The 27,500-nt window shown below is 37.4% G+C and overlaps 1 protein-coding gene across 1 annotated transcript; it reads right to left on the bottom strand.

The window, feature by feature from the left end:
- Nucleotides 1–8,343: 8,343 nt before the first annotated feature.
- LOC140926114 (uncharacterized) lies at nt 8,344–8,916 on the bottom strand. The gene has a single exon (XM_073375907.1). The coding sequence runs from the start codon at nt 8,914–8,916 to the stop codon at nt 8,344–8,346; it is 573 nt and encodes a 190-aa protein (XP_073232008.1).
- Nucleotides 8,917–27,500: the final 18,584 nt, after the last annotated feature.

The following is a 27,500-nucleotide window of genomic DNA, read 5'->3' as shown; positions in this document are numbered from 1 at the left end:
GTTCCGGTTTTTGGCTTTTGAACTGAAGGCAATTCCTTTATCTTTTAATAATTCCTTCAAAACCGCCACTGTCATATTCTTTGCTGGTCCCTGTTTCATACGTTCTTATTTTTTATGTTTTTCCCTTTTCGCCGCTTCCTCGAGTTTCTTTTCCTGGCGTTCAGGTCGTTCGCGGTGCCCTTCGATTTCAGCAACTGTTTCGTTATGTAGGAGAAGAATGACATCTGCTGATGGAGTTAGTGGAATTTTCTGGATGAACTGACGAGAATCAAGAAAAAAATATTTTTTTAAAAGAAAAAGCTTCTTTGCCAGCTTTGTATAATTCCCGCGGTGTAAGTTGCAATAAAATCTAAAAAGTCATTAATGTTACCTTCAATCTATTTTCCTTTTTTTTATTATTCCCTTATAGAAATGTCATTTGCAGCCACTCGATGATATTGATGAGTAATTAATGTATTTAGTGACTAATCAATGCAATCGATGAGTAATCAATGACTGAAAATTTTGTGGCCCATCGATTACTCATCGATTACCAATTGATCATTGGCAATAATCAATGACTAATCAACTGATTACCCATTGATTACTCATCGATTACACATTGATGTCATTGATTTCATTGATGAGACATGCCTGGAAAACAACGGCAAGGAAGTGTCCAAAAAAGTATGCTGCACGTGCAAAGTTGTTTTTTTGCTAAGTAGAAAAAAAAATGTGCTGCACGTGCAAAATTGTTTTCTTGCTAATTAGATCTATTGTTGTTGTTTTTTACCGTTTTCGTTGTTTTCACCTTGTCTTTAGTATTACTCAATTTTATACTCTCTTTAAGTAGTCTTCAATTATTAAAGAGAGCTTCGCTTTTAGCCCTGGCTAAATCTATATATTATCGTTACTTTCTTTTATGCCTCGAGGTTGTCAAGTTTGCCTAGGAATGAACTTCCGACATTGACTGTTACAGCGCATACACAAAGCGGATGTTATGTCTCTTGACAAGGCTAATAACAAAATTAACTGCTGAAAGGGAGAAATTGGTTTCCCAAAAAAAGTTTTAGGATGTTTTTAAAAAATGTTGACCTTAGTGCTTTCCCTTGCAATCTTACAAAGTTTTTAGAAATAGCACTTAATGAAAATCAGTGCTACTTTCTAACCGTGCGGCTCAAAAGGAACAGGGAGCCATACGTTTTCACCACTCGATGAATACTCAGCTTTCTGTAACGACAAATTCAGCAAGAGACTATTTTTTTCTAGCGCGGTTGTTGTGAAACACTGTAAGCCACTTAGCGAACATGACCATGTTTCATTTTGTTTGGACACGAGATATCGACGCAAGAGTATACTGTGTTCTCTATAATGTGTATGTGCTGGATAATTTCTTAGTTACAGTGACATATTTTTAGTCGATTATTTAGTAAATAAACCCCTTTAGACGACTTGTATTTCGGAGGATAATGCCCGCGGCTGAGAGAGAAGCGAAGCTTCAAGGGTAAATGTAAAATTTTGAGGACAATCTTCTCAGCCAAGGGCATCATCATCCGATATACCAGCAAGCTAGAAAGGGGTTCATTTATTTTATAATCCTCTGATTAATTTTTATCATATCTAAAATATTGGGAGAGAAAGAAAAACAAAAACAAGAGGTGAGCGCGCTTGGAAATGACGCAAGCAAGCACACTGATTGGTTGAATTTTTTTTTATTGTAACTGTGACTGGACCAGGGCTTGACTAGACTACGAGTAGTCCCCCATTTTTCCTTAGCGATAGTAGAGCGAGCGAAACGCGAGCGCGCGTGAACGTGCGCTTGCGTTTCGCACGCTCTACTATCCCTGACGAAAAATGGGGGACTACTTGTAGTCTAGGGCTTGACAGGCTATCATGTCAAATGAACTCTCGCAACGCCCCACAGAACAAAACTCGAAAAAGCTTCTCTTTTAGTGTATATTTTACCGACACACTGTTTGAAAACAAGGTACTCAAAAAAAGTTTCTAATGGATAAGAAAAGAGAATCCAATCCATATTATTAACTGCAGATGCGAGGGTTAGTAAAATAACAACAACTATGAAACACAGAACCTAAAAAATCTGGAGCAGTTGAAGAATTTATATTAGTGGACTGTTGTAAAACCTGGCTATGTTGCTGTGGATGGTGGAAGCTGGGGAAGTTCTGGAAAGAGAAGGTAGAAGAACTAATGAGGCCCACCCTGTAAGAACTGGTTGAACTGAACGGAATTTACTTGAGTTATAAATTGCCTATTAAACAATCGATGATGACTCGAACTGTTACTCTGCAGTTGGTTGCGTACTGTACGACTCGATCAATTTATCGCCTTCGTGCCCCCGTTAAGCTTTTTCTCTCTCTCTCCCTTTTTTTTCCATGCTGAAAGTTGCACAAAAACGGCTTATTGTAAACACTTTGTAGTATTCTTTTCCATAACTGACTGCTCATTGCGTAAAAAAATGTAGTTTCTGTAGGAATGCATTGATATTAGTTCGTAAATTTCGATCATCTTCGATGCATACCAATGCATAGCATATGTAGCAAAAGAAAAGAAGGAAACTACAGAATTAATAAACGCGAACCAAAATCTTTCCAAAAACGATAACTTAAAGTACAATGAATGACTAATGCAAAACGGATAAATGCTCATTTCGGTCAAAATGCTACGAAAATACGTTATAATAATTTATGCATTAGGTTCGGCACATGCAAAGTTCAGCGTCTGAATCATACCCTTTCGAAATTTATTCCAAAGTCGAAATTTCCCGCAAAGCTAGGCGGGAAGAACGGCTGAGCCGTTCCAAATTGAAATGGGTGCTCCTAATTGATTCACACACCGAACTTTTCATATACTTAATTCAATGTATTAGGTTCGGCATATGAAAAATTTGGCGTCTGTACCGGGCCTTAAAGAGTTTTCAAGTGACGCGGGTATTCCGAGTGCCCAGGACACAGGAGGAAACGTTGATACAAAAAAATTAAGATAGTCCAACTCAAATTGGATAAACTCACAGATAGCGAATATTTGCGGACGCAAGGAGAGAAAAATAATTTTTTATACGCTGGACTATTTCCTAGCGATTTCAATATTTTGGTATCAGATTGGTAGTAGATTATGTAAAATGAATACACTTACGTTTTGTTGAGCTTCAAATACGGGGAATTCAGACAACAAAAAAACTGCCTCAACCATGCTTTCGTTAGAATGTGAATGATATCATGGTTTCTGTCAGTTGTAAGAGTATCCTGGTTAAAGGGCCTAAATTGTATTGAGATTAGACTATTTACTGAAAGACACAAAATGTGTTATTTTTTAGACGAATGAGGTCATAACACTTTCAATTTAAAGAGCAATATAAATGCACCTTTCTCGGTATATATCTGATCCTTCCAATACTATAATTGCACTATGCGATCATTTTACTACAAATCTTAGTAAGAATCCTTCGGTAAGCCGCCCAAAAAATGCAAAATCGAAGTGAATTCTGGCATGGTAGCTGTAGTTAAATACCGTCATCTTGAAAGTGGCCTATAGAGCGTTTTCACTCACGTGACCAGCATCTATGCAAATTTATGGGTACAAAAAAAATTTTTTACATAAGAAAAGAGTTCAACTCCCACAGGATTTGTTTGGAACATCAATATGGCTGCCGTGACGTCATGACAAAACGCTCTATTGATTCATATGTAATTGTTATTTACAAGCCTCTGCTTTAAAACCAGGGTAAGTGCAAGGTCTTTGAAACGAAAACAACTTTTTATTCTCGTGCAAACGAAAGTCTTTTTCACCAGAAAGGTTTTGTAACTGGCCTCATTTCGAAAGCTACGGCTTTTTTGAACTGGAAAATGGCCTCTTAATCCGCCTTGTTGATATCGAGATAGGTCAGCCGTAGATTGATGCTTTCTTGGTCACTATTTAAACAAAAAATGGTATCAATATACTTCTCAGCTTTGGCATGCATTCTTCTTACGTAAAGCATAGTTAGTAGAGGAGACTGGTTATGAAAGCCAGCAGACATCGACTATGAAAACATAGGTGCTGTAGTTTATGCTGAAAGCTCCCTGACAGCGCACAATCCTTTGTTTTTTGTTCACAAATTGCGACTGAATAAATTAATGCAATGTTTCTATTGGTCACTAAGTTCAAAATGACAGGAATGCTATTGAACGTTGTGCACGGTCCAGTTTAGAAAAGCTAACAAAAACATATAACAAAGAAGTCTGTCGGGCTTTATAACCATTCCACTTTATTAACTATGCAAAAAGTGATGGATTCACAATTTGCAGTACATAATTATAACTATAACGAACGAACTACTTTTTAATGTCTTAAGATGGTTAGCACTTTTGCGGATGTATTATTGTAATGACATTTTATTGAAAGTAAATTCTAAGCATGAGACTTAAATTGTTTGTTTTCATTGTAATGTTTGTAATGTGCATTTGATTATTTTTATAGAAAATGCGCAATATGAATATTAAATATTATCATTACTATCTATACAAACTGGGTGCCAAACAACAAAAAAGATATAGATCTCTAAACGACCAAGACGTATCAACGGATGGACTGGATAGTCTTCTATTTATAAACTGTAGGGATATACACTGTATTCGCCGAAAGCATAATATTTTTGCGGAGTTTGTTACAGTTATGAGAATAAACGAATCTCTCTTTTAAACGCCTATCTATAAACGCCCCCGCTTGGGCACCTAAAATTGAATAGACGGCCCGGCATCTATTAGATCATTTACGGTATAGGTATCGTAGGCGTGCGTTCTACTTATTAGTTTCGAGGTGGATATGTATTTGGTCGATCGTTCGATGTATAAAAAAAGGGCCCATATGATATACTGTGGTTTGATATGGTTTGCATGTTTGCAGATGTAGTATTGTAGTGACATTTCGTGGCAAGAGATTTGAAAAATAATAATAACAATGATAATTTACATTTGATACAGCGCAAACCTTTACATGGATATATTCAGTTGCGCTTCACAATATTCTTATATTAAATTAATGTTAAGGGTGACTAAAACGTAACTATTAAAAACTACCAACATGTACACTAATAATAATAATAACAATAATAATTAATAATTAATAATAATTTATTATTCATTAGGCGCAAAATAGCATTCAAATATACGATCTAATGCGCACAATAAATAAAAGCCAGCAATTAAATAGGAAAAGGGTAAATTAAAAAAAATTAGTCTTAACAGCAGTTTAAAAAGTGTCCAATGTCTTTATTTTGCAAATTGCCGAAGGCAATGCATTCCAGAGATAAGATGCAGTTGACTGGAATGCACGATCGCCAAGAGTTGGACGGGTCTTAATGCCAGGTAACTTGAGGAATATAGATTAAAAATCGATTCGGCTTTCATTTTTTGTCCACGGATAACTTTTAGGTAGATCAGTAGGAAACCTGATGTTAATTGTTCCCGCCCAAAAGCCTTTTATTTGCGAGAAAGATTAGAATAGTAGCTAATAGTGGTTTTCAGGGTCGGGGTCTCAGACTGGCCTAATTTTTAACCTGAAATACGCTAACATCAATTTTTCTCGCGCGGTAAAACAAATCCGCGCTGAGGAACTTGGCCACTTTCCATCAACGCAAGAACTCTTTTTCTTTAACTAGAAAATACTTTAACTCTCAGACGTACACGCAGATTCATACTCCCACCTTGGTACAAGGGAGATGGGGTAATGGAACCCCTCCCCAGAGTTTCTAACATGTTGCAGTATTTCGAAACAATTTTGTCCTCAGTGGAAAGCTTTTGGTCTTCTCAACAAGATGAGGTATATTTTATGGGCGGTGGCACTACTGGAGGCCTGTGACGTCAACAACAATGGTCGCCACCTTGGTCGCCATCTTGGATTTTACCAAGAATTAGAAATCAGGTTAAATAGCGATAAATGGTACTTTTTGGTGCTTGACATGTAAAGTAATACATAAATAAGCACTTTGCATCAATTCATCCACAAGTTTTACTTTTATTGTTGGAAACAGTTGAAAAACACCCATTTTACACATTCATCTACAAGCCATACCTGAGAATTGGCCTGGCCCTGGTTGTTCAAAAGCTGGATAGCGCTATCCACCTGATAAATCACTATCCAGCGGATAAGTATTACGGGAAACAATTGCTTTATCCGCTGGATAGTGATTTATCCGGTGGATAGCGCTATCCAACGTTGAAACACCCGGAGCCTGGTTTAGCGGAGGAAATCTCTGTTATTTGACGGCATCGAAGTTCAGGAAATTTCATAGTAGGCCAGTGGTCATTGTAAACACTTCCAATTTCCAAACGCACAAAAGTAGACATTTCAACGCTAAATGTTCGTTTTTCTTGCGTCTTGTAGGTTTTCTCATTGCAAAGTTGCTTTTCTAAGCATAGAGTGAGGTAAAAAAAAGTCAAACTTGGTCAATTTTAGCCATTTTGAAACACTAAACACTACCGGCCTGCGACTCTGCGTGACAACCTTTTCCGTGACTGAACGTGAACTTACGTACGTTTGACATGAAGAGATGGCGATACCGAGTCAACTGTCAGTCACGCAGTCACGATAGTAACGCAGCAGAGTAACATTTTGATGGCGCCAAAAGTGCAGTGTTTTGAGTAAGAAAAAGTCAATTGCGCTCGAGTTCTGACACTCGATTTTTCTATTGAGAAAACTAGACTATCTGCAACTTTGGTAAAGAATAACAAAAAAATGGAGTAAAATTAGCCCTAATGACCGATTTGAGAGTGGTTTGGTCCTGCCGTGACATACATTTGTGTGTTGCCACCAAATGTAATGACTTATGAGCAGCGGGGGGGGGGGGGGGGGGGGGGAAGAGACGAGGTCTGGGACCGAGAAACGATGTTCTCACAACTTGCAAAGCGGTCACCCAGCGTGGTGGTCAGCGGATAATTACAGTATTTTTCCCACAGTAAATATTTTAGAAGCAAGAATTGAATTAACCGGCAGGGGAAATCAGAAATGCTTAAAAAATTGAAAAAAATTATATCATACAACTTTGATTTTCTTGCATATCGTATTTGTCTTTTGGTACTGAAATGCGGGGGAAACTAAAACGCAACCGTGCTAGATCTTAACCAACAACAACGCGCTCGATGGATTTATTTATAGGTTACATCGTTTTTGCCGGGCAAGGATAACTTGATGCTGATAAAAATTACTGGAGCAAGTGTCAAATTTATCGGAAGCAAGTATATTCAAGAAAGCTTTATAAATATGAGCTTACTGCTCTACATATCATAACTGAATAAAAATAAACACTTCATAACATTTCACTTCGTTTATTTCGATCAGTCAACACCTTGAATCCAAAGTTAAAATTCAAAACGATCCTAAAACAAATCACAACTACTACTGAAAGCTCTGTACCTTGAAGCGACTTTAACTTTCCTAAGGTTTGCAGCAAAACACTGCTCGATAGCTCAACTCTTCGGCGGCCTTTTCTTAGCAGCTATACGGAGCTAGCTATATGTTGCATATTCCAAACTCTGTAAAGGGAAATTGTTTAACAGAAAAAGAAAACCACACACTATGTCTGAAAAGCGACATAAAATCAATAAATTTACGATTTACCAAAATATAATAGGGAGAAACCGTCCCGCCTTCGACTGCCATGTTTTTGTTTTTTCTCAAGACCGTTATCTATAGTTTTTGACGCAATGCGCATGATCAGTACACAAATCCGCTGGCAAGACCCTTGCTGATCGCTTTGCAAGTTGTGAGAACATCGTTTGGATTTCATTTAAGAGAATGTATCGGAAGTAGCTTTCCGCCCCCTGCTTATGAGAGTCATCGTGAGTTTGTACATTAAAATTTTAAAGGCCCTGTCCTGTTTTTGAGGTTTAGCTACAGTTTAGGCTTTTTGCTACGGACCTTTTTAAGTGTAATTGCAAAAGAAAGAATTGGTCAAGAATAGCCACTGTCACATAAGGGGAAATTGGTTTCATGGTAAGCATACTGAAAACGATCGGCAAAAGGTGTTACAAACAAACGAGTCGTAATGAGCAATGATAATGGTCCGTTTAGTCAAAAATACATATGTAGTCGTGTTTTTTTTTTTTTTTTTTTTTTTTCCTTGTTTTTCTTTTGAAAACGAACCTAGTGAAATTTGGCGCTAAATGAGAGAAAAACCAAAGGTAGGTTTTTTGCTTTTTTTGTTTTGTTTTGTTTTGTTGTTTTTATTTCTTTGCTGGCAAATAACGCTAGCAAAGAAAAAGGAAAGGAGAAATTGAAAGACTGCATCTGGGTGAAATTCAGTAGCGCTGGGGAGTTTGTTTACGTCTTGTACATGTGACTAATAAATTAAAAGCGTAGAAAGATTGTTCAGCTAGAATTAAGGGTGCTAGATTCCTTAAGATTATCGGGGATATTATCTACGTTGTAAACATTATTCACTACTAAGTTTTTGTCTACAACCTTAGCATTCATACCTCCTTTGCGGGCCAGAAACATGGCTTTGGTTAAAACTTTTCTTCCATTTGAATCGCTTTGGCATAGTCTTTTAGTAATATACGCGTTTGTATATCGTGAAGAGTTTCGCAGCCTTCCCTTCGCTTTCAGTACCATATCTCTGTCCCCTCTGCATAGAAAGCATGCAATGACAGGCCTTGGGTAAGCTTTCGATGTCTCATCCGACGAACGCCGTTTTCCCACTCTATGTATTGCATGGAATTCAAGATTCTCAACATCTATGTTTAGCTCATTTTCGATGATATCGTATATGTTGTTCGCACAGTTTTCACCTTCTTGTTCTGTCTGTTCTGGTACGTTCATGAAGAGTAGGTTTTCCCGCCGGGAGTAATTTTCGAGAGCTATTACTTTCTCCTGCTTCTCCCAAAATCTTAGTTTCAAAGCGTCAATTTCGGTCTCGAGCTTGGCATTCTTTAATGAAGTCATAACCAGTCCACTCTTTACCTTATCCAAGCTACTTTGGTAGGTTTTCTTGAAGTCTGAGTGTGATTTAGATTCTGCTCGTAAGTCTGCGATGACATTCCACGCTGATTCAAGTCATTTCTGTACCTCCGTCAAGGTGCTTTTAACACCTTCGAACTCTTCTTTAAGCTCGTGTCTTAAAATCGAAATATCAAATTTTAACCCACCAAAATGTTCCTCTATTCTCGGTGTTATCCAAGTAAGATAGTTTTTCCATGATTCTTTCGAGCGAGGGACGATCGTCGGGCGTTTTATCCATACTGCAGGATTCCGTATCTCTATCGGGTGTCGCTCCGAGGAGTTTGTTTCGTTTTGGTGACGGCCGGGATTGCGTTGAGGACGAGCTTGAGGATATTTGGTTTCGTTTGGGCATTAGACAGCTATCTATGCGCCGAACATTACTTTTAGGACGCTATTTTCCTCCCAGGCTAACAAGGATTACGGAGCTAAGAAAACACCTCCATCCGCCATCTTTCTCATCCTAGTAGCCTCACCCCATTATTTTTGGACCAAACTAAACGGTGCGCATTGATACTTGTTAAGGTGGCTCGATACCGTTTTTCAGGGTCAATACCTCCCAAGTTTGAGCACAAACTACGTTGCCATAAACAAAGATTTGGAAAAATTTCCAGCATAGTTGTATTAGATATAGGTGAATATTTGTTATGATCAGGGTTGCAATGACATCGGAGTTGTCATAGTATGGTGGCCGACAACTGCCATTCGTCAAAACGACATAAATTTGTTAATTTTAGATTGAACTTTATTTATTTCGTATTGAAATTAAAGTGAAAGTAAAATGTAAAATTATTTCGGTTTTAATTTAACTGGAAATAGATTCATTTTTTTGTTTTCAAAACAAAACAAAACATTTTTATTATGAAATGAAATTAAAAATAAAAGTGAAATAGAAGCAAAAGTAAAATAAATTTGTTCATGGCGGGGAACTGCCATTCAAAACAGAAAAAAATGAAAAACTGGGTCGGGCAAGACGTTGGAGTAGACGTGTGTGGTTTTCCTCCGCACTTGGCAATGTTGTATGGCCGAAACTGTTAAACGAAAATCGACGAAAAGTTCTTCAACATCTTCCACTGATGATAATCTTTCCCCAGATGGCAAAAAATTAAGACTCGACTCTTCCCTCTCAGATTCCGAACTGTGTGAATCAGACGAAGTGTTAACTATACTGAATATGGCGGGGGAAGTTATCCCGAAACTTGAACAAGTGTTGGAAAAACTTGATTTGTAACGGTGTGTAAAAGCAGTTGACGAAAAAGTGAGTAATTTGCAGGCAAAGGTGGATTGTTTCGAGCCTTTCAAGAACAAAACAGAAAAGAAGATCAAAGAGCTGGAATACGGATTGGATTTTGCGAACATGGAACGCGAGTCTTTCAAGGAGAAATTTGACAAGCTGAAATGACAAGCTGACAAGCTGACAAGCTGAAATCTTCGTTTTTTCGGAATTAAAGAAGAAGCCAATACGGAGGAGGATGCGAGAGAGGTTTTGGTTGGATTCCTTAAAACAGAGCTTGGTATGGAAAATGCAGACCAAATCGAAATCCAAAGGGTTCATCGTGTTGGAAAGCGTGTTTCTTCCAAAGGTAAATGTCGACAAATAATCGCACGTTTTTTGAAATACCCTCAACGTGAAGAAGTTATGTCCAATGCTGGAAAGCTAAGAGGAAAAAACTTTGGAATTTCGCCGGACCTTCCAAGTGAAATTTTGGAAAAAAGAAGATGACGCAATTTAAACAAGCGAAAAAGAACGGTAAGACCGCCTATTTTAGTAGGGCGGGACCGGATAAATTGTTTATTGACGGTGTTGAGATGTAAGAACATTAGAAAAATCATTTAGGCCGCGTATACTCTTTAACTATTCAAAGTTGTAGTTTTTTTTTTGCCAAGAACTGTGGAGCAAAAACCAGAATGCTAATAATTAAGATCAAAGATTGCAAGATACCAGTCGAAGGTGGCGCAATTAGCAGCTTTGGCTGGCCGCTATTTTATTTTAAGTATTGTGTTAGTTCTTTATGGCTATTGTTATTTTACGTCATTGTTTTTCGTGTTATTTTCTTATTGTTTGTTTTTGGGGGCCGACTCTTTATGAATAGAAAAACATGCAGGTTTCATATATATCTTCTACCGCCTTTCCGCTGTTTTCTTCAGAAATTGAAATATGTGACAATAAAACTTAATTTAAATTTTAAACTATTATCTTTGAACGTTCGAGGGATTCGATCTATTGAGAAAAGAAAAGCCATTTTCAGTTGGTTAGTCAAAAGCAAATCGGATATCAGATTTCTCACGTACAGCACTTTGGAAGGTGAATTAGCATGGAAATCACAATGGCGAGGAGACGTTTTGTTTAGTCACGGATCCGAGCATAGTAGAGGCGTCATGATACTTGTAAAAGAGAATTTTGATTGTGAATTGACGGTGTGTCATATAGATAGCGATGGGAGATTTATGATTTTAAGAAGTCAGATGCAAGACCATCCATTTGTCCTTATTAACATCTATGCACCAAATAGAGCAAACGACCAGTGCACTTTTTTTGAAGAAATTCGGATGATATGAGGCTAGATGAATTTGAAATAGATGCGGATAGTGATATAATTATTGTAGGTGATTTCAATGTTCTCTTTTTTTTTTTTTTTATTTATTTCCACAACAAGTATTGACATACATTGCAGTAGTACATATAGTAAAATAAAATCACAAAAAAAGTCATACAAGATATTTGATTTCAAGTCAAGGGATTCTACATTTTACAAAGCAATTGAAAAACGTGGACATGTTTCGAGTATGCAACTAATTTGTATGACTAAACAAAAAAAAAAAACAAATATTGTCACAAAAACAGAAAGGTACGAGACTAAAATAAACAAATCAATCAATCAATCAAGCAAAAAGTATATACATATAGTAAAATAAAATCACACAAAAGGTCATACAACATATTTGGTTTCAAGTTAAGGGATTCCACGTTTTACGCTTCTTATATATTGTTAATGCAACAGATTTTGTGAGAGGTTATTTTTAAAGCGAGACCATTTCCGTACAAAGACGTTTGAGTCGTTATTGTGGAATGCAATATGCTTTTCAATTTCTATCGAGTTCATAAGTACCTGAATATACACCTGCAGCTTAGGAAGCTTGTTCTCAAGTCTGCAGGTGTATATGTAATGTCTAGCTATAAGGAGTAGGTGATGAAAGAGAAGGTCTTTTACGTCGTCAATGAGACCGAAACAGAGAGACAAGGAGGGAGAGACGTTTTCTAAATCTTTGAAATTTTGAGACATCCACTCGAACATGCTCTTCCAGAAGTTCTGAGTGTATCTGCAAGTCCAGAATAGATGAACGAGGGTTTCTTTTTGTTCCTCGCAAAAGGAGCAGGAATCTGTTTGTTTGATACCTATCTTGTACAGGAAGTCATTTGTGGCTATTTTTCTGTGAAGGAATTTAAATTGGAACGCTCTAAGCTTTGACTCTCTTGTACACAGAGATGATAGGCAGTACGTATTTTCCCAGTTTACTATTATACTAAGATTACAATGTATGTCTCTCTCTTCCAACCACTTTCCCTGACTCCTTGATGGTATAGAAGCTTTTTCGTTTATTAGACATTCATAAATTTTCTTGGAAACTTTGGTGTGAGACAGAAGGGTATCAACTGGATCCTTTGGAGTCGAGTCATGATAGGCTGTAGAGTGTACTTTCTTGTAATGTGCTACAGCAGATATCACTTTGTGATATTCGAGATAATTGGTTTCGATGCTATATTTATCTATGAAGGCGTTATAGCTTAGAAAATTCTGGTCGTTATCTAACAGATCTCTAATCTCCTTTATCCCCGCGCTCAACCATGATCTGTAGAAGAATGGGCGATTTTCAATTCTAATGTGAGAGTTGTACCATATATATGTGGAGGCATAATCGAGGTTATCGTCTTTGTAATTAAATTTTGTCCAGTACTGTATGATTTCTTTTAAGAAAGGGTCCTTGAGGTTGAGCAGTGCAGAATCTTGCTGTTTCAAATTGCTTCGGAACAATAGTTTTCCCCCGTACTTCCCTAAGTAGTGGTCAAAAAAAAGTTTCCACTTCCCTTTATTTTCTTCATTTAGATACCCTTGGATCCATTTCATTTTCAAGGATTCATTAAAGCTTTGAATATCTAACATCTTAAGTCCTCCTTTCGCGTAATTATTTATCATTGTCGTCCTTTTGATTTTATCGCCCTTACGGTCCCAAAGGAAATCGTACAATATAGAGTTGATTGTCTTAAGTATGTCAGGAGGTGTTGGAAGAGATGACAATATGTAGACGATTTGTGATACGGCTAGAGTTTTTATGATTGTAATTTTACCCAAGAGGGTCAGTCTTCTAGCCGACCAATTATCTAAGATACTCCTTATTTTCTCAATTTTCTCAATAAAGTTAGAATTAAGAGACCTATCTTCCAAAGTCGAAAACCACACTCCCAAGGCGAAGACCTTCTCGTTTGCCCAAGTTATTGGTTTACTTGAAGGGAAAGTGAGATTAGAACTTTTAGAGGCGCCAATCCAGAGGGCTTCAGTTTTTTCATAGTTGACCTTCAAACCCGATATGCAAGCAAAAGCATCAAGTAAGCACAGAGACCTCAAAAAGGAGGACTTGGAGCCATCCAAAATCATAGTCGTGTCATCTGCATATTGGGATAACTTACACTCAGTATGAAAAATCTTTATTCCACGGACCTCATTATCTTTCCTTACTGTATTACCTAGTATTTCAGCGCACAAAATAAATAAATATGGGGACAGCGGGCATCCCTGTCTCACACCGCGACCTAAGTTGAAAAAATCCGAAGACCATCCGTTGTTCAGAACACAGCTGCTGATATCGGTATAAAATACTTTTAATTCCATTCAATGCTATCGAAGGCTTTTTCGAAGTCGACAAACAGTAGTAGACCGGGTATTTTTTCTGTATTTGTGTAATTAATAATACTATCAATAAGTCTGATGTTTTCTCCGATGAATCGGCCTTTTAGAAAACCAGTTTGATCGTTGTTAATTATCCTTGGTAGAACCTTTCGTATTCTACTTGCAATGGATTTGGTGGCTATTTTGTAATCGCAATTAAGCAGGGTGATAGGCCTCCAATTTTTTAGCAGGTTGGTCGGTTTGTTCTTCTTTGGTATGAGAGTAATCAATCCTCTTCTTTGAGTAATCGATAAGAGACCTTTTGTATATGCACAATTTAAGGCATTTAACAGATGCTGATTGATGTCACTCCAAAAAACTTTATAGAATTCGGCTGGGAGGCCGTCACTTCCAGGGCTCTTGTTTGATTCCATTGATTTTAAACTTTCTAAACATTCAGAGGCAGTCAGGAAGCCTTCACACTCTTTTTGCTCTTGCTCATTTAGGATAAGAGTATTTCCGTCTGGAAAAAACATACTTTCTTCCTTAGTGTCGGGTTGCGTATTAGCTGAAGAATAAAGATTCTGATAGAAGGATTTTGCTTCTTCTAGGATCTCGCTATCTGTATTGACGACATTATCATTTGCTAATGTGAGGTGTTTGATGGTTTTTTTATTGAAATGTCGTTTTTCCAAGTTTAGGAAGTATTTTGTATTTTTCTCTCCTTCATTATGCCACCGAGACTTGGATCTTAATATTGCTCCTCGAGTTTTATATTTTGAAATTTCTTCTCTTTGTAGAATCTTAACATCTATTTCACTATAAATATGGACTTTCTCATTTTCAGAAATGTTGTTTTCTTCTAACTCCTTTTGGAGAGACAATATTTCAGATTCAAGTTTTAACTCAAGTGATTTCATTTTAGCTTTCTTTCTCCTTGCATAGTTTAGAGAGCTTGACCTAATTTGCATCTTCATGGTGTCCCATAATAGAATGGCATCAATCTCGTTATTGTTCGCATATTCATTTGCTACATCAGTGATTGTTTTCTTAATTAGGCCGACATATTCTTCATCTAACAGAAAAGAGGTGTTCAATTTCCAAAAACCCGGGCCCCTGGGGTTTGCATCATTTGCCAAATGAATAGATATTAAAGAGTGATCTGTTTTGTACCCAGGTAATATGTCTGCATTGGTGATAGTTGTACTTAAGCTAGAGCTTGTCAAAAAAAAGTCTAGACGGCATTGTATGTCAGGTTTTCTTCTCCTCCAAGTGAATCTTTTAGCTTCTGGGTTAAAGCAACGCCAAATGTCTATGAGATCCAATACGTTTGAAATGTGCTTGACCTCTTTTAAAGAGTTGTTGTGGGTTACTGGTCTTCCACCTTTTTTGTCTTTTTGGACATCAAGCACTAAATTAAAGTCTCCACCAAGAATTATCTCGCTGCAGTCAAAACAGAGAAGTTGGTTTAGAACGTTTTGGAAGAATGTAGGCTTGTCTTCATTCGGTGCATAAATATTAACTAAAGTTAAGATCTTACTTTCTAATTTGATATCAACCATGACGAACCTTCCCTCTGGATCGGAAAAGGATTTTAAAATTTGAAAGTTGAAATTATTATTAAAAAGCACACATACTCCGGCGCTGGCGCTAGAGAAGCTGCTGAATATGGCGGAATACCCCCACTCCGCGGACCATATGTGCTCTTTGTCTTCTGTACAATGAACTTCTTGTAAAAAATAAACGGCATATTTCTTCATCTTAAGCCAACGGAAGGTCTCACGCCTTTTCATGATGTTCGACAAACCTCTCACGTTTAATGAGCAAATTACTAATTCGGCGTTGTATGGGATAGTTTGTGGATGCTTATAAACAAAGCAATTGAAAAACGTAGATATGTTTCGAGTATGCAACTAATTTGTATGACTAAACAAAGAAAATAAATACTGCCACCAAAAACAGAAGGGTACGAGGCTAAAATAAACAAATAAATCAAGCAAAACATTAAAAGTCCGTTGGTTGGGTCCATAAGGAGTCTCAGAAGAACTTAGTCTGATACGGGAAGCAGCCGTACGTTCGCGTGACAATGGAAAAACAGAAAATTTAGATTAAATGTCTCCATTAAGCCTGTGTACTGGATTGAGGAGGTCTAAGGTCTTCAGGGATATTACTTACTTTGTAAATAACATTGTTGATAATAAGCTTTCTATCGATAACTTTTGCGCTCAAACCTCGCTCCTTTGCTTGGAACATTGCTTTGATTAATACTTTCCTTTCCTGCTGTATCGCTTTTGCGTAATCTTGCGTTATGTATACATCCTTAGCTCTCGATGAATCTTTCAACCTGTTTCTCTCTCGAAAAACTGCGTCTCTGTCTTCCCTGCTGAGGAAGCGTGCAATTATTGGTCTCGGGAAGCTTTTGGAGGCATCTTCTGAGCGCGGTTTCCCAACACGATGAACTGCATGGAAGTGAATATCGTCTACACTGATATTCATGTCATTTTCAATTATATCATACACTACATCCATGCAATTTTCGTCATTGCGTTCAGGTACATTCATGAATCGAAGATTCTCGCGTCTAGAATAGGTCTCCAAAGCAATAATTTTCTCCTGCTCTTCAAGCAGCCTTATTTTCAAAATTTCGATTTTCAATGTTCTACTGGATTGTGACGGGGATGGATTGGGAGGTAAACCGAAACTTAAAATAGCAGGTTAAAAAAATGAAAATCTCTGTTCATCATTTGACCTAATCGATATTTGGAGAATCAGAAATCCAGAATCCAAACTTTTCATATGGAAGCAAAATAACCCACTGATACAGCGGAGACTAAATTTTGGCTGACATCTAGTAATCTACAAGAAGAAATTGAAAATGTCGATATTGTTCCTGCAATTAGGACTGATCATTCGGCTATCACATTGCATGTAAATGGAATTGACGAGACTGCAAAAGGTCCATGATACTGGAAATTTAATGCTAGTTTATTAGAAGATGAGAGGTATGTTGCGCTTATAAATGAAAAATATGACAAATGCTAGAAGAAGGTGCGGAAACCCAAGATCCACGGGTCCTTTGGGACTTCATAAAATATAAAACCCGCAACGAAACTATAACCTATAGTAAACAGGTAGCTAAAGAAAGGAGGGAGAAGTTGTCAACTCTGGAAAGGAATACTCAGGAGTATGCTATGAAATGTGGCAACGATCCTACTGCAGAAAACCTTAACAATCCAGAAATTTTACAGACAGGGTATGACCGCCAGTATGATTATATCGCTTGGGGAGCAATGATAAGATCACGAGCAAATTAGTATGAACAGGGGGAAAAGAGTAAAATATATTTTTTGAATTTAGAATCTTCAAGGAAGAAAACCAGTTGCATTAGAAATCTATGTAAAGCAAACGAGAAGCAAAACTGATCCAAGAGAAATTATGGGTGAAATTCATACTTTTTATTCCACGCTTTATGATAAACCTTTCTCGGAGGAGGATAGTTCCTCTTTAAATAGTTTTCTGGCAGGAATTAACACAAAAAAAAATTCACAGAAGAACAACGGGATGCGCTGGATGAAAAAATTACAGTGAAAGAATACTACGAAGTATTGAAATCATTCCAGAATATGGAATAACGGTTGAATTTTACCTGGGCTTTCGGCGTCTTTTTCGTAAAACACTTGTAGATGCCCTAAATTACTCTCATCAGCATGGTGAGTTATCTAGTTCACAAAAACAAGCATTGATTACACAATTAGAAAAGAAGGAGAAAGATAGAAGATTTCTTCAAAATTGGAGACCAATTTCATTGGTTAATTTGGACGTGAAAATTGCGTCCAAGACTATCGCAAGACGATTAGAAGCAGTAATGCCATTACTCATTCCCGCCAATCAAAACGGTTTCATAAAAGGACGGTCAATTTTAGACGCGGTACGCACTATCGATGACGTTTTTGAGATCGGCAAAATCATGAACCAATCCGGCATTCTACTTGCAATTGATTTTGAAAAGGCTTTCGATTCGCTGAACCACGAATTTTTATATCAGGTTTTACAGAAAATGGGTTTTGGACCAAATTTTCTTCAATGGATTAGGACTTTCTATAGGAACTTGTCAGGCTGTGTACTGAATAATGCTTTACAACTGATATTTTTTTTGGTAAACGTGAGGTAAGACAGGGTGATCCTATTTCTCCTTTATTGTTCATTTTTGCGTTGGAAACGCTTGTATGTCAAATTCAAGAAAATAAAAGTATTAAAGGCTTTTTCATTAAGGGGAAAGAAATCAAAACGACCCTTTTTGCCGACGATATGACCTGCTTCTTGGAGATACCAATTCATACTTTCAACTTCTGACATCTTTACAAAATTTTGCTAGATACTTAGGCCGTCGTGTAAATGATGAAAAAACAGAGATTTTGCTATTGGTCTGCACAGTCTTGTCCAAGATGTTTTTACTCACAAAATACGTAGTATGATTAAAATATTGGGAGTTTATTTTAATTATAATACCCCAGCTAGATTGAAGGTCAACTGTGAGTCCATCTTTAAATCAATCCAGGGAACTTTAAATAGCTGGAAAGGTAGGAGCCTGTACCCTGATAGGAAAAATTCACATTGTAAAGTCTTTTATTATCCCGGAATTTCTAAGCAAAGCAGCGTTGATCAAAGAAATCAACAAGTTGATTTATCACTTTATTTGGAAAGGAAATGATAAAATCAAACGATCTACCCTAATTAATGATATTAATGATGGTGGTTTGAAAATGTTAGATATCCATTCAATGATTTGCGCACAGAGAGTAATGGTATTAAAAAAATACGCAGACGAGGAAAACCATAGCTCTTGGAAAATAACCCCGGATTATTTCCTGTCTGGTGTAGGGGTTAAAATCATCCTCCACTGTAATTTCGATACAAAAAAACGTCCAATTTACCTTTCGCATTTTTATAAAGAATGTCTGGATTCCTGGTCTCGGCTAAATAAAGAAAATATTCTTTCATACGAGGACGTTGCGAACCAAGTAATTTGGAACAATAAACACATTATCATCAAGAAGCATTCGGTTTTTGAAAAGCATCTCCTAGAAGAAAACATCTTAACTGTAGCCGATCTTTTCTTTAGAAGGGTTAACAGGGACCTCTCTCCGACTGACCGTTTTAAGTTAATGGGTCTTAGGCCCGGTTCAGACGCCGAACTTTTCATGAGCCAAACCTAATACATTGAATTAAGTACATAAAAAGTTCGGCGTCTGAATCAATTAGGAACGCCTGTTTCAATTTGGAACGGCTCAGCCGTTCTTTTCGCCTGGCCCAGCCGGGAATTTCGCCTTTGGAGCGACTTTGGAACGGCTTTGATTCAGACGCGGAACTTTTCATGTACCGAACCTAATGCATGAATTATTTTAACGTATTTTGTAAGTAGTTTGACCGAAATGAGCATTTTTCTCCTTTTGAATTTAGTTCGGCTGGAATTAAGATCGGCGTCTGAATCAATTCAGCCGGTCTAAATAATTTGGGTCGGCCTTAATTCGAATTAGGTTCGGCTCATGAAAAGTTCGGCGTCTGAACCGGGCCTTACTGACGCGGTACCTGTTGAATGGAGAAAACGTGTTAAACAAAGTGCTCATTACACTCGTCCTGACTTGAGGAACAAGGTCCACCTCAAAAATTGATAACGCTGATGTCGATCTGTCTTCGGCCACGTCAAAATCTCTTTGCAATGCACTCAAAATGGCGAAACAAACTCCTCCATCTGCTCAAAAGAGGTTTCAGGATCAATCTCCTGATGTTCATATTATATTATTTCATAATATATTCTCTCTCATTTAAAGTGCCGCTAGAAACAAAAATTAGCGAATTCCAATATAAGGTTTTGAACAACATTGTTTTCACCAATGAAAAGTTATTTAAAATTGAGATGATTGATTCGCCACAATGTACCTTTTGTAAAAACGAGATTGAATCCCTTGAGCATTTTTTTTACAATTGCGAAATAACAGGATCCTTCTGGGTAGTGCTCCGTTCTTGGCTTATGGAATGTAATATTAATTTGGAACTTTTGTCGTTTTTTAATGTCTTATAGTATTTGGTATTCAACGCAGGAGAAGATTTTGTCATTGTAAACCATCTTATCCTAGTGGCAAAGTTTTACATTTATCGCTGTAAATTAAATGGTGTTAAACCAGCAATGCTGGTCTTAAAAACAAAAATCGGCGCGATACTCAATATAGAAAGTAGAAGAGCATTTATGCGGAATAAGGGAGAATTCCATGACAAAAAATGGGAAAAAAATCAAATGTTGTCTCAATTGAGTCTATTCCCCCCCCCCCCCGTTTTTTCTATCCGTCTGATATTGTATTTTGTATATATACATATTGATTTATCTTTTTCAGGATAAAGTGTAGTGTAGCTTCTTTTTATGTAAAGTTGTAACGCCAGTATCAAATTGTAATGTTTATGTAATGTTGTGAAGCCATTAACAAAATCATTTTTTTTTTGCTTTAAAAAAAATATATATATATTAATATGTTGATGGCCGGGAACTGCCGTTCAAAAAAGAAGAACTCGCCTGAGACTTTTGGCTGGAAACAGTAGTCTTTCTCGCAGCCGCTCGGGCTTCGCCGGAGTCACACAATGTTCCACAGTCACACATTCCTTTCCCATTGTTTTGCGGTTTAGTCTGCTCGGACCAATGAGCGCCTCGTTTAGGCTAAACACAACTCATAAGCTAATGATACAGTAGAACCTCGATTTAACGAAGTGCCAAGGGACTGAGGAAATTTGTTCTTTATATCGAGGGTTCGTTATATCGAACACCTCGATTTTACGAATTTTCGAAAAACAACCAAAATGTTCGTTATATCGAGGTAAAGTTATTCATTAATTTACAAAATCCAGCATTCCCGGATCTGAACAATGTCTCAGTGTCGAGCTTGTATATAGCTACGGCCCTACAAACTCAAGAACAGGCAAACAAAACTGCTTACAACTACCGTACATGTGCATATAAAATCTATCCTCGTTGTTCTGTTTGGCATTCATCTTTTATCACATGCTGACATTTATTCGTTATATCGAGGTATATTTTGCGATTGCGCCTCTGGATTGTGTTCGTTATGAGGATTTCGTTAAACCGACGTTCTGTTCCATACATTTTATTGTAATTCTGGCCGGGCTGAAGAATGCGGGATCAGGACCCCCCCTTCCAGACCCTGCCTCATGACCTCTATTAAAATGTTAGTGAGACTCCGATCGACCAAGATAAGGTTTGCTTAGTCAAATTTCAAATATAAAACTCCATGCACTGCATCACCTACGAGCTAGAAAGAAAACAGTCAAAAGAAGGAAAAACCTCCGCCGTTTAAGGCCACGTTTTACGCCTGTCAACATTTAACTAAAAGAGGCAGCAGCATAGGGACGGGAAACATTGCGCGCGTTACTCCGGCCCGTGCGACTGCGAGGAAGACTACTGTCTCCCCCCAAAAGCCTCGAGTGTACCTAAATGTCGTTGGTCGTGAGTCGTGGGTGTGGGTGTGGGTGTGGGTAAATGTCGTGGGTAAAAAAATAGTATAAAAAAATAAAATAAAATAAAATAATGAATAAATAAATTCCTGGTTTTCAGAGTCACACCATCAAAATAGATCAAAATAAAAAGCAAAACCGTTCAATAGATAAAGCCCAGAATCTGGGAAATGAAAGGAGGTATATATGCAAAGACCGTCCCCAAATTTCAGGTCAGAGGAATATTTCGTGTACGAGATATTGGAAGAAACGTTTTACCCAAATTTATAGAGATTTGTATGGAGACGCCATGCTGGTGCCCATCCGGATGAGCACCAACATGGCGGACGGAAACCAACAGAAACATCTATTACCGAGTTTTGCTACAAAAGCGTGAATTTATCCTTCGAAGAACTCATAAACATTTAAGTAATACTTTTCTAATACATGAACTTTTTTGATAGCAAAATTCCTTGAAATAAGTCATTTTTTTAACCTTCATGATAGCTCTCTTTGTCGTCATGTAAATGCTGCGTCACGCAAAAGCTTAGAAATTCAAGCGTACTCTATCACAAAACCAAGAACCCTTTTGAAGAAAGAAAATTTGTATGAAAATTAGTTTTCAGCTACTGTAATACATCGTGAAAGTAAAATCTCGGTAGCATCGATAGTTTTGTCGTTTGAATCTTAGTGACGTCATGTGAAAACCAGCAATAGAAAAAAAAGTTGTAAAATATTAACTTTATGAAATACAAATCTCCTCGGGTAAATGTCACGGGTATAAAAAAGGAATAGAAAAAATAAGAGAATAAAACAAAAAACTACAAATTAACAAATTAAATAGAAAAAAAAAGTGTAAAATTCATGAAATGAAACCTCCGCCTACACACCAGTCCCATTCCCCTACCACGCGGTCAGCAAAGCGAATAAGCGAATTCTTAAGTGCAGTACAGCAAAGATTTTGTACACAAAACAAAACAAATAAGAATCAAGAAAATTATATCTCCGGAAAAGTCATCATTTTGTCTCACACACCTCGTGTTTTCAAACCACACCATTTGCAATTATTTAATTTATTTGACTTTGAAAATATATGGTTTAAGTCACTGATTTGCAAGTGTAAAAGTCATACGGCTATAAAAAGGAGAAGAAAAAGAAAACTCTTTCAGTTTCAGGCACTCATATTCACAGCTTTCCCTTAACTTGAAAGATTATCGAGCATGAAGGTGGTTTCTTTGTTTGCTGAGAGACCTAAAACTTCTTTAAGAAGGAATTCTGCCCAAAAATATGAAACAGCTCAAAATTGTCCTTTTTCCCCCTCATTGTATTTTCCAATCTTCCCCTCTCCAATCGTTAGTACAAACGGACAATAACAAGGCATTTAGGAGAAAAATAAGAAAAAAAAAGCAATGTATTCTTTGTAAACACCTGAATCCTCATTTGAGGCTGAAACGTCTTTTCATTTGAAGGAATGATTATTCAATCGTTACAGCAAAGATTTGTACACAAAACAAAACAAAATAAAATGGAGAAAATCATATTTCCGTACGGGTTGTCATTTTGTCTCACACACCTCGTGGTCTGTTTGCAACTATTTGGAAAAAAACAACGATTGAAAATATGGACAAAGCATTTGGCATTGTGAAGTCAGTACGGTCATAAGTACTAGAAACAAAATTCACACAATCTCGCCTTAACCTGGAAAGTTAAGCATAAAGGTTCACATAAGCCTAGTATGAGAACGACCTCAATCTAAACCCAGCTGTTTTAGCAACATAGAAGAGTAAACCGTCATGAGGGAAAAAAGCGAAGACGAGGATCGGCTTGTCTCAAATCTAGACATTTTTAGCCTTCCTCAAGTAATAGAAAATTGTAGGCAATTTTTGCTTCTCCGAACAGATATTTTGCAGAAAACAGTCGTTGGGTGTCCCTGCCTAAGCTCTATCAAATATTTTTTTAGGCATAACCTGTCTCACTTCACAGGAAGGGAGAAGGTTCTTTGCTTTTACTATTTTACATACTATTTTAATTAAACAACAACAACAACACATTTCCTTAATGAAAAATTGAAAAAAACAAAAATTACCCGCGACATGGTACCGTCGACCCTCGACATGGAACCCTCGACCCTCGATCCTCGACCCTCGACAAAAAGATAGACTCCACCTGACACGGCCAGTAATTATGCAAATACGCAAAATGGCAGATTATAATCTACTATTGGTTGCAATCTCAGAAGATACCCGCAAGTCTGAGCCTATAAACCAGTAAATAAGCTTAAGAGCGGCTCCGCGTAAATATCAACTACACGTGGAAATAGTAAAAAAAAAATGACCTGGCCTCAAACTCAGCAACAATAAAGCCCTATGGGCCCTAGTAACAAAATCGTTGGTTTAAGTACGATCGAGTGAATAATATTTTTTTAACGAATTTTTTTCTTCCCGAGGCCTAAAATGGGCAAAAATCATGCGAAATTTGAGTCATATTCAGTAACTCGTAAATTTTAAAATAAAGTTGGCTACTAAAATATAATGACACTTCATATTTTTTCTATCTTTTCTCTATAATTTTAACTGATTAGTTCGCGATTTGGTCAACAAGAGATTTTTAGAAATTTTCAAAGTTGTTGACTCAAAATCGCTTAATCAACCGTCAAAATTTAGCACTTTTTCACGAGCTAAAAAAGCGGATTGGTACATGGCTTTGAACAGCAAGGCTTGTTTAGTCTGAAAGAGCATTCTTTTCTCTTCAAATTAGCGAAATATAATTTTTGGGTAAATGAAATCACGAGCGCTGACAAAGCCAAACAAATGTAAATATTACACTAAAAACGGGCGAAAAAACGTGACCTCTGACCGAAGCACAACCAAATGCGAATTACGGTAGGCGCCAAACCTTTAATCATTCGGTAACTTCTTGTTGAGACAATATTGGTCCGAAATGTGTATCGATTTTTTAAATAAAGCTGACTTAAAGTATTAAGTGTCAAAAAGTCCACAAAGCGGTAAAAAATACAACAAAAGTCACGAGTACTCTGTTCCGTTTTCTGAATTTTACGCAGCGATTTATGCGATTTAACGAATTAACAATTTTTTAATCTAACGATACCCACCTGAGACTGTGTTAGTTTAAGAGTCCAAAGAACGTCTCAGACGATTCCTCGGAAAGACCTCCAGAAGGAAATGAATGAAGAATTTGAACTTATAACTGTAACAATTTCACTTGCCGCCACGGCAGTGAACGAAAACAACTGTCGAACTGCCACAGGCAAACCAGCTTTCAGTGGAGTCATGCAAAGCATGTCACGTCACGTAATTCTGCCCCGCGCATTTAGGAAGGAGGGAAGAAATTCTTTTATGCTGTGCCCTAAAACATTTATGAAATAAAACAAGCTTTGGTATGTATCTTTTGCAACTAGTTAAAGAAAAGAATACCTTTTTCCCCTGTTTTTGCTCGAGGGGCGCTGTGCACTTCTTTTATTTTATCTGCTGATTATTATGATTGTGTTTCAAGTTCAGAACGTGCATCTATAGCTAGCAATTGGTGTGTTCGAATTTATACCGAATGCTGTAGAAAGGATATCAAAGGGCACCAAAGCAGTGGTGGATCCAGGGGGAGGGTCCGGGGGTCCGGACCCCCACCAGACCCGATACTTGTTCGAGACTAAAATCCTTACAACGATAGGATTGCATGTCACCAAGAGACTATAAAGGGGACAGAGAGGGCATCCCCCATATACACCCTATTCCATAGGTAATTCGTCTCGAGTTATTTTTAACACCACAGATCTCAAGGAGGATTAGACAACAGCCAATCACACAGCGCGAATGTGTTCCGCGTGGATGACCCACGCTGAGAGCCACGAGTCCTTCACGAAATGACGCATAACAAAATGGGGGAAGACGCGGAGAGCGATTTTGCTATTCCTTTTCTCGACGAAAACGACTACAGCGAGATTTCTGCGAAAGCTGTGTCAGCGAAACCGAAATTAAAAAAGAATCGCCCTTCCTCTCTTGTATAGAGCTAACAGTAGAGCAGGGAAATCCTTAACACTCTGAATATTCTCTCAGGATCATTTATAATTTACAGTTTGAAGAGAGCAATTTCTGGTTTGATGTTTATTTTTTTCAGTCTTTATAGCGATTATTCTTACCCACTCACTTTGTCAATTGTAGGCGAACCCTCCTAAAGCTGAATTTCAAGGGACCATATTCAAGCTCAGAAAGAGAAATAAAATTTCGTCGTTGCTTATTTACGTCCTCCATAAAACGCGAAATTAGGCATTTTCACGTCGTAGTCGTGCAAAAACGGGAAAGAAATGAACAAAAAAGTGGGTTGCACGTGCGAAGTTGTTGTTTTGCTAATTAAACCTATTGTTTTTTTTGACGTTCTAGTTGTCGTCCGCGTCGTTGGATCTTAAACTCCCTAAATTGTACAAACGACCGGTTTCAATAGACCGGCGAAATTTCTCATTTTATTAAAGCACTGAGGTTACGACAACTTCGAGTTAAACTGATTTCACTTCGAGTTAAACTGATTTCACATATTTTCAAACAATACTAAGTGTGCGTCAGTATTTTTCTGAAAAAAAGAGACCAGTTGTGACCAGTTGTGATTGAATAGACACGATTTCTTGATACTGTATTCTTGTGTAGTGAATTTAAGTTAGAGCATACAGTATTTCCTCTGGAGTAAGTTTTTGCGGGAAAAATTTGTGCGGTAATTTTTATTTGCGGGAACTTATTTTTGCAAAGTACTGACAGTCATGAAATCCTAGCAATAAAATTCAGCCGTGAGCTGAAATAGTGAAAATGACAAGAAAACAGAGGGGAAAAAATAATAACAGATCAATCCACTGGGTTTAAAATTGTTTACCCTGGCACTTTTGTGTAAGCGAACGGGAATGACATATTTATTTGTTCTGGAGCGATGAATGTTTTTTTAAAGTACGGTTCATAGCAAAAATTTGCCAAAACTTTAACTGAGAGCCATTGCTAGATTCTATGGTATTTTTTTTCGTTCCTTTTTTTTTCTAGTTCTGTTTGGTCACATGAACCATGATGTCAGCTTTTTAAGTTAAGATAACCATGTTTAGGCTGTTGTGGACATTTCTCATATCATTATCTCAGTCGTGACAGATGAAACCTTTATTACACTTGGGTTCAAATGTTATTACGGATGGACCTTTATTACACTTGGGTCCAGTTATTACATTTGTGCCTTCCACAAGTTCTACTGGCAAGAAATCCGGATCCCTGAAGTGAATTTGGCCTAAGAGGCAACCAAACATTTAGCCTCCCTGGTGGCATTTTCAGGCGAGTCATATTTTCCCATTTATACCAATCTCTAAATAAAGCGAAGGTCAAATGAGAAAATTCAGGCTAAGTTGTTGAGATCAAAGATGAAAAAAAATTCCCACTTTTCGTTTGTGGGGATGCTCATCACGTCCAAGAATATATCGGCGGAAGGGGCACCTTTGCCCTCAAGCGAGGGCAAAAATGAAACAGTCCAAAGCTAGCTTTATTTCATAAATGTTTTAGGGCACAGCGTGGAAGAATTTATTCTCTCCTTCCCAAATGCGCGGGGCAGAATTACGTGACGTGACATGCTTTGCATGACTCCACTGAAAGCTGGTTTGCTTGTGGCAGTTCGACAGTTGTTTTCGTTCATTGCCGTGGCGGCAAGTGAAATTGTTACAGTTATAAGTTCAAATTCTTCATTCATTTCCTTCTGGAGGTCTTTCCGAGGAATCGTCTGAGACGTTCTTTGGACTCTTAAACTAACACAGTCTCAGGTGGGTATCTTTAGATTAAAAATTGTTAATTCGTTAAATCGCATAAATCGCTGCGTAAAATTCAGAAAACGGAACAGATTACTCGTGACTTTTGTTGTATTTTTTACCGCTTTGTGGACTTTTTGACACTTAATACTTTAAGTCAGCTTTATTTAAAAAATCGATACACATTTCGGACCAATATTGTCTCAAGAAGTTACCGAATGATCGATCGTACTTAAACCAATGATTTTGTAACTAGGGCCCATAGGGCTTTATTTTGCCGAGTTTGAGGCCAGGTCATTTTTTGACTATTTCCACGTGTAGTTGATATTTACGCGGAGCCGCTCTTAAAACTTTAGTTTGATATG

This window comes from Porites lutea, chromosome 2 (genome assembly GCF_958299795.1).
Source record: "Porites lutea chromosome 2, jaPorLute2.1, whole genome shotgun sequence".
Taxonomy (NCBI): Eukaryota; Metazoa; Cnidaria; class Anthozoa; order Scleractinia; family Poritidae; genus Porites; species Porites lutea.
The sequence above is the reverse complement of the archived record's forward strand: the minus strand, read 5'-3'. Positions and strand labels throughout refer to the sequence as shown.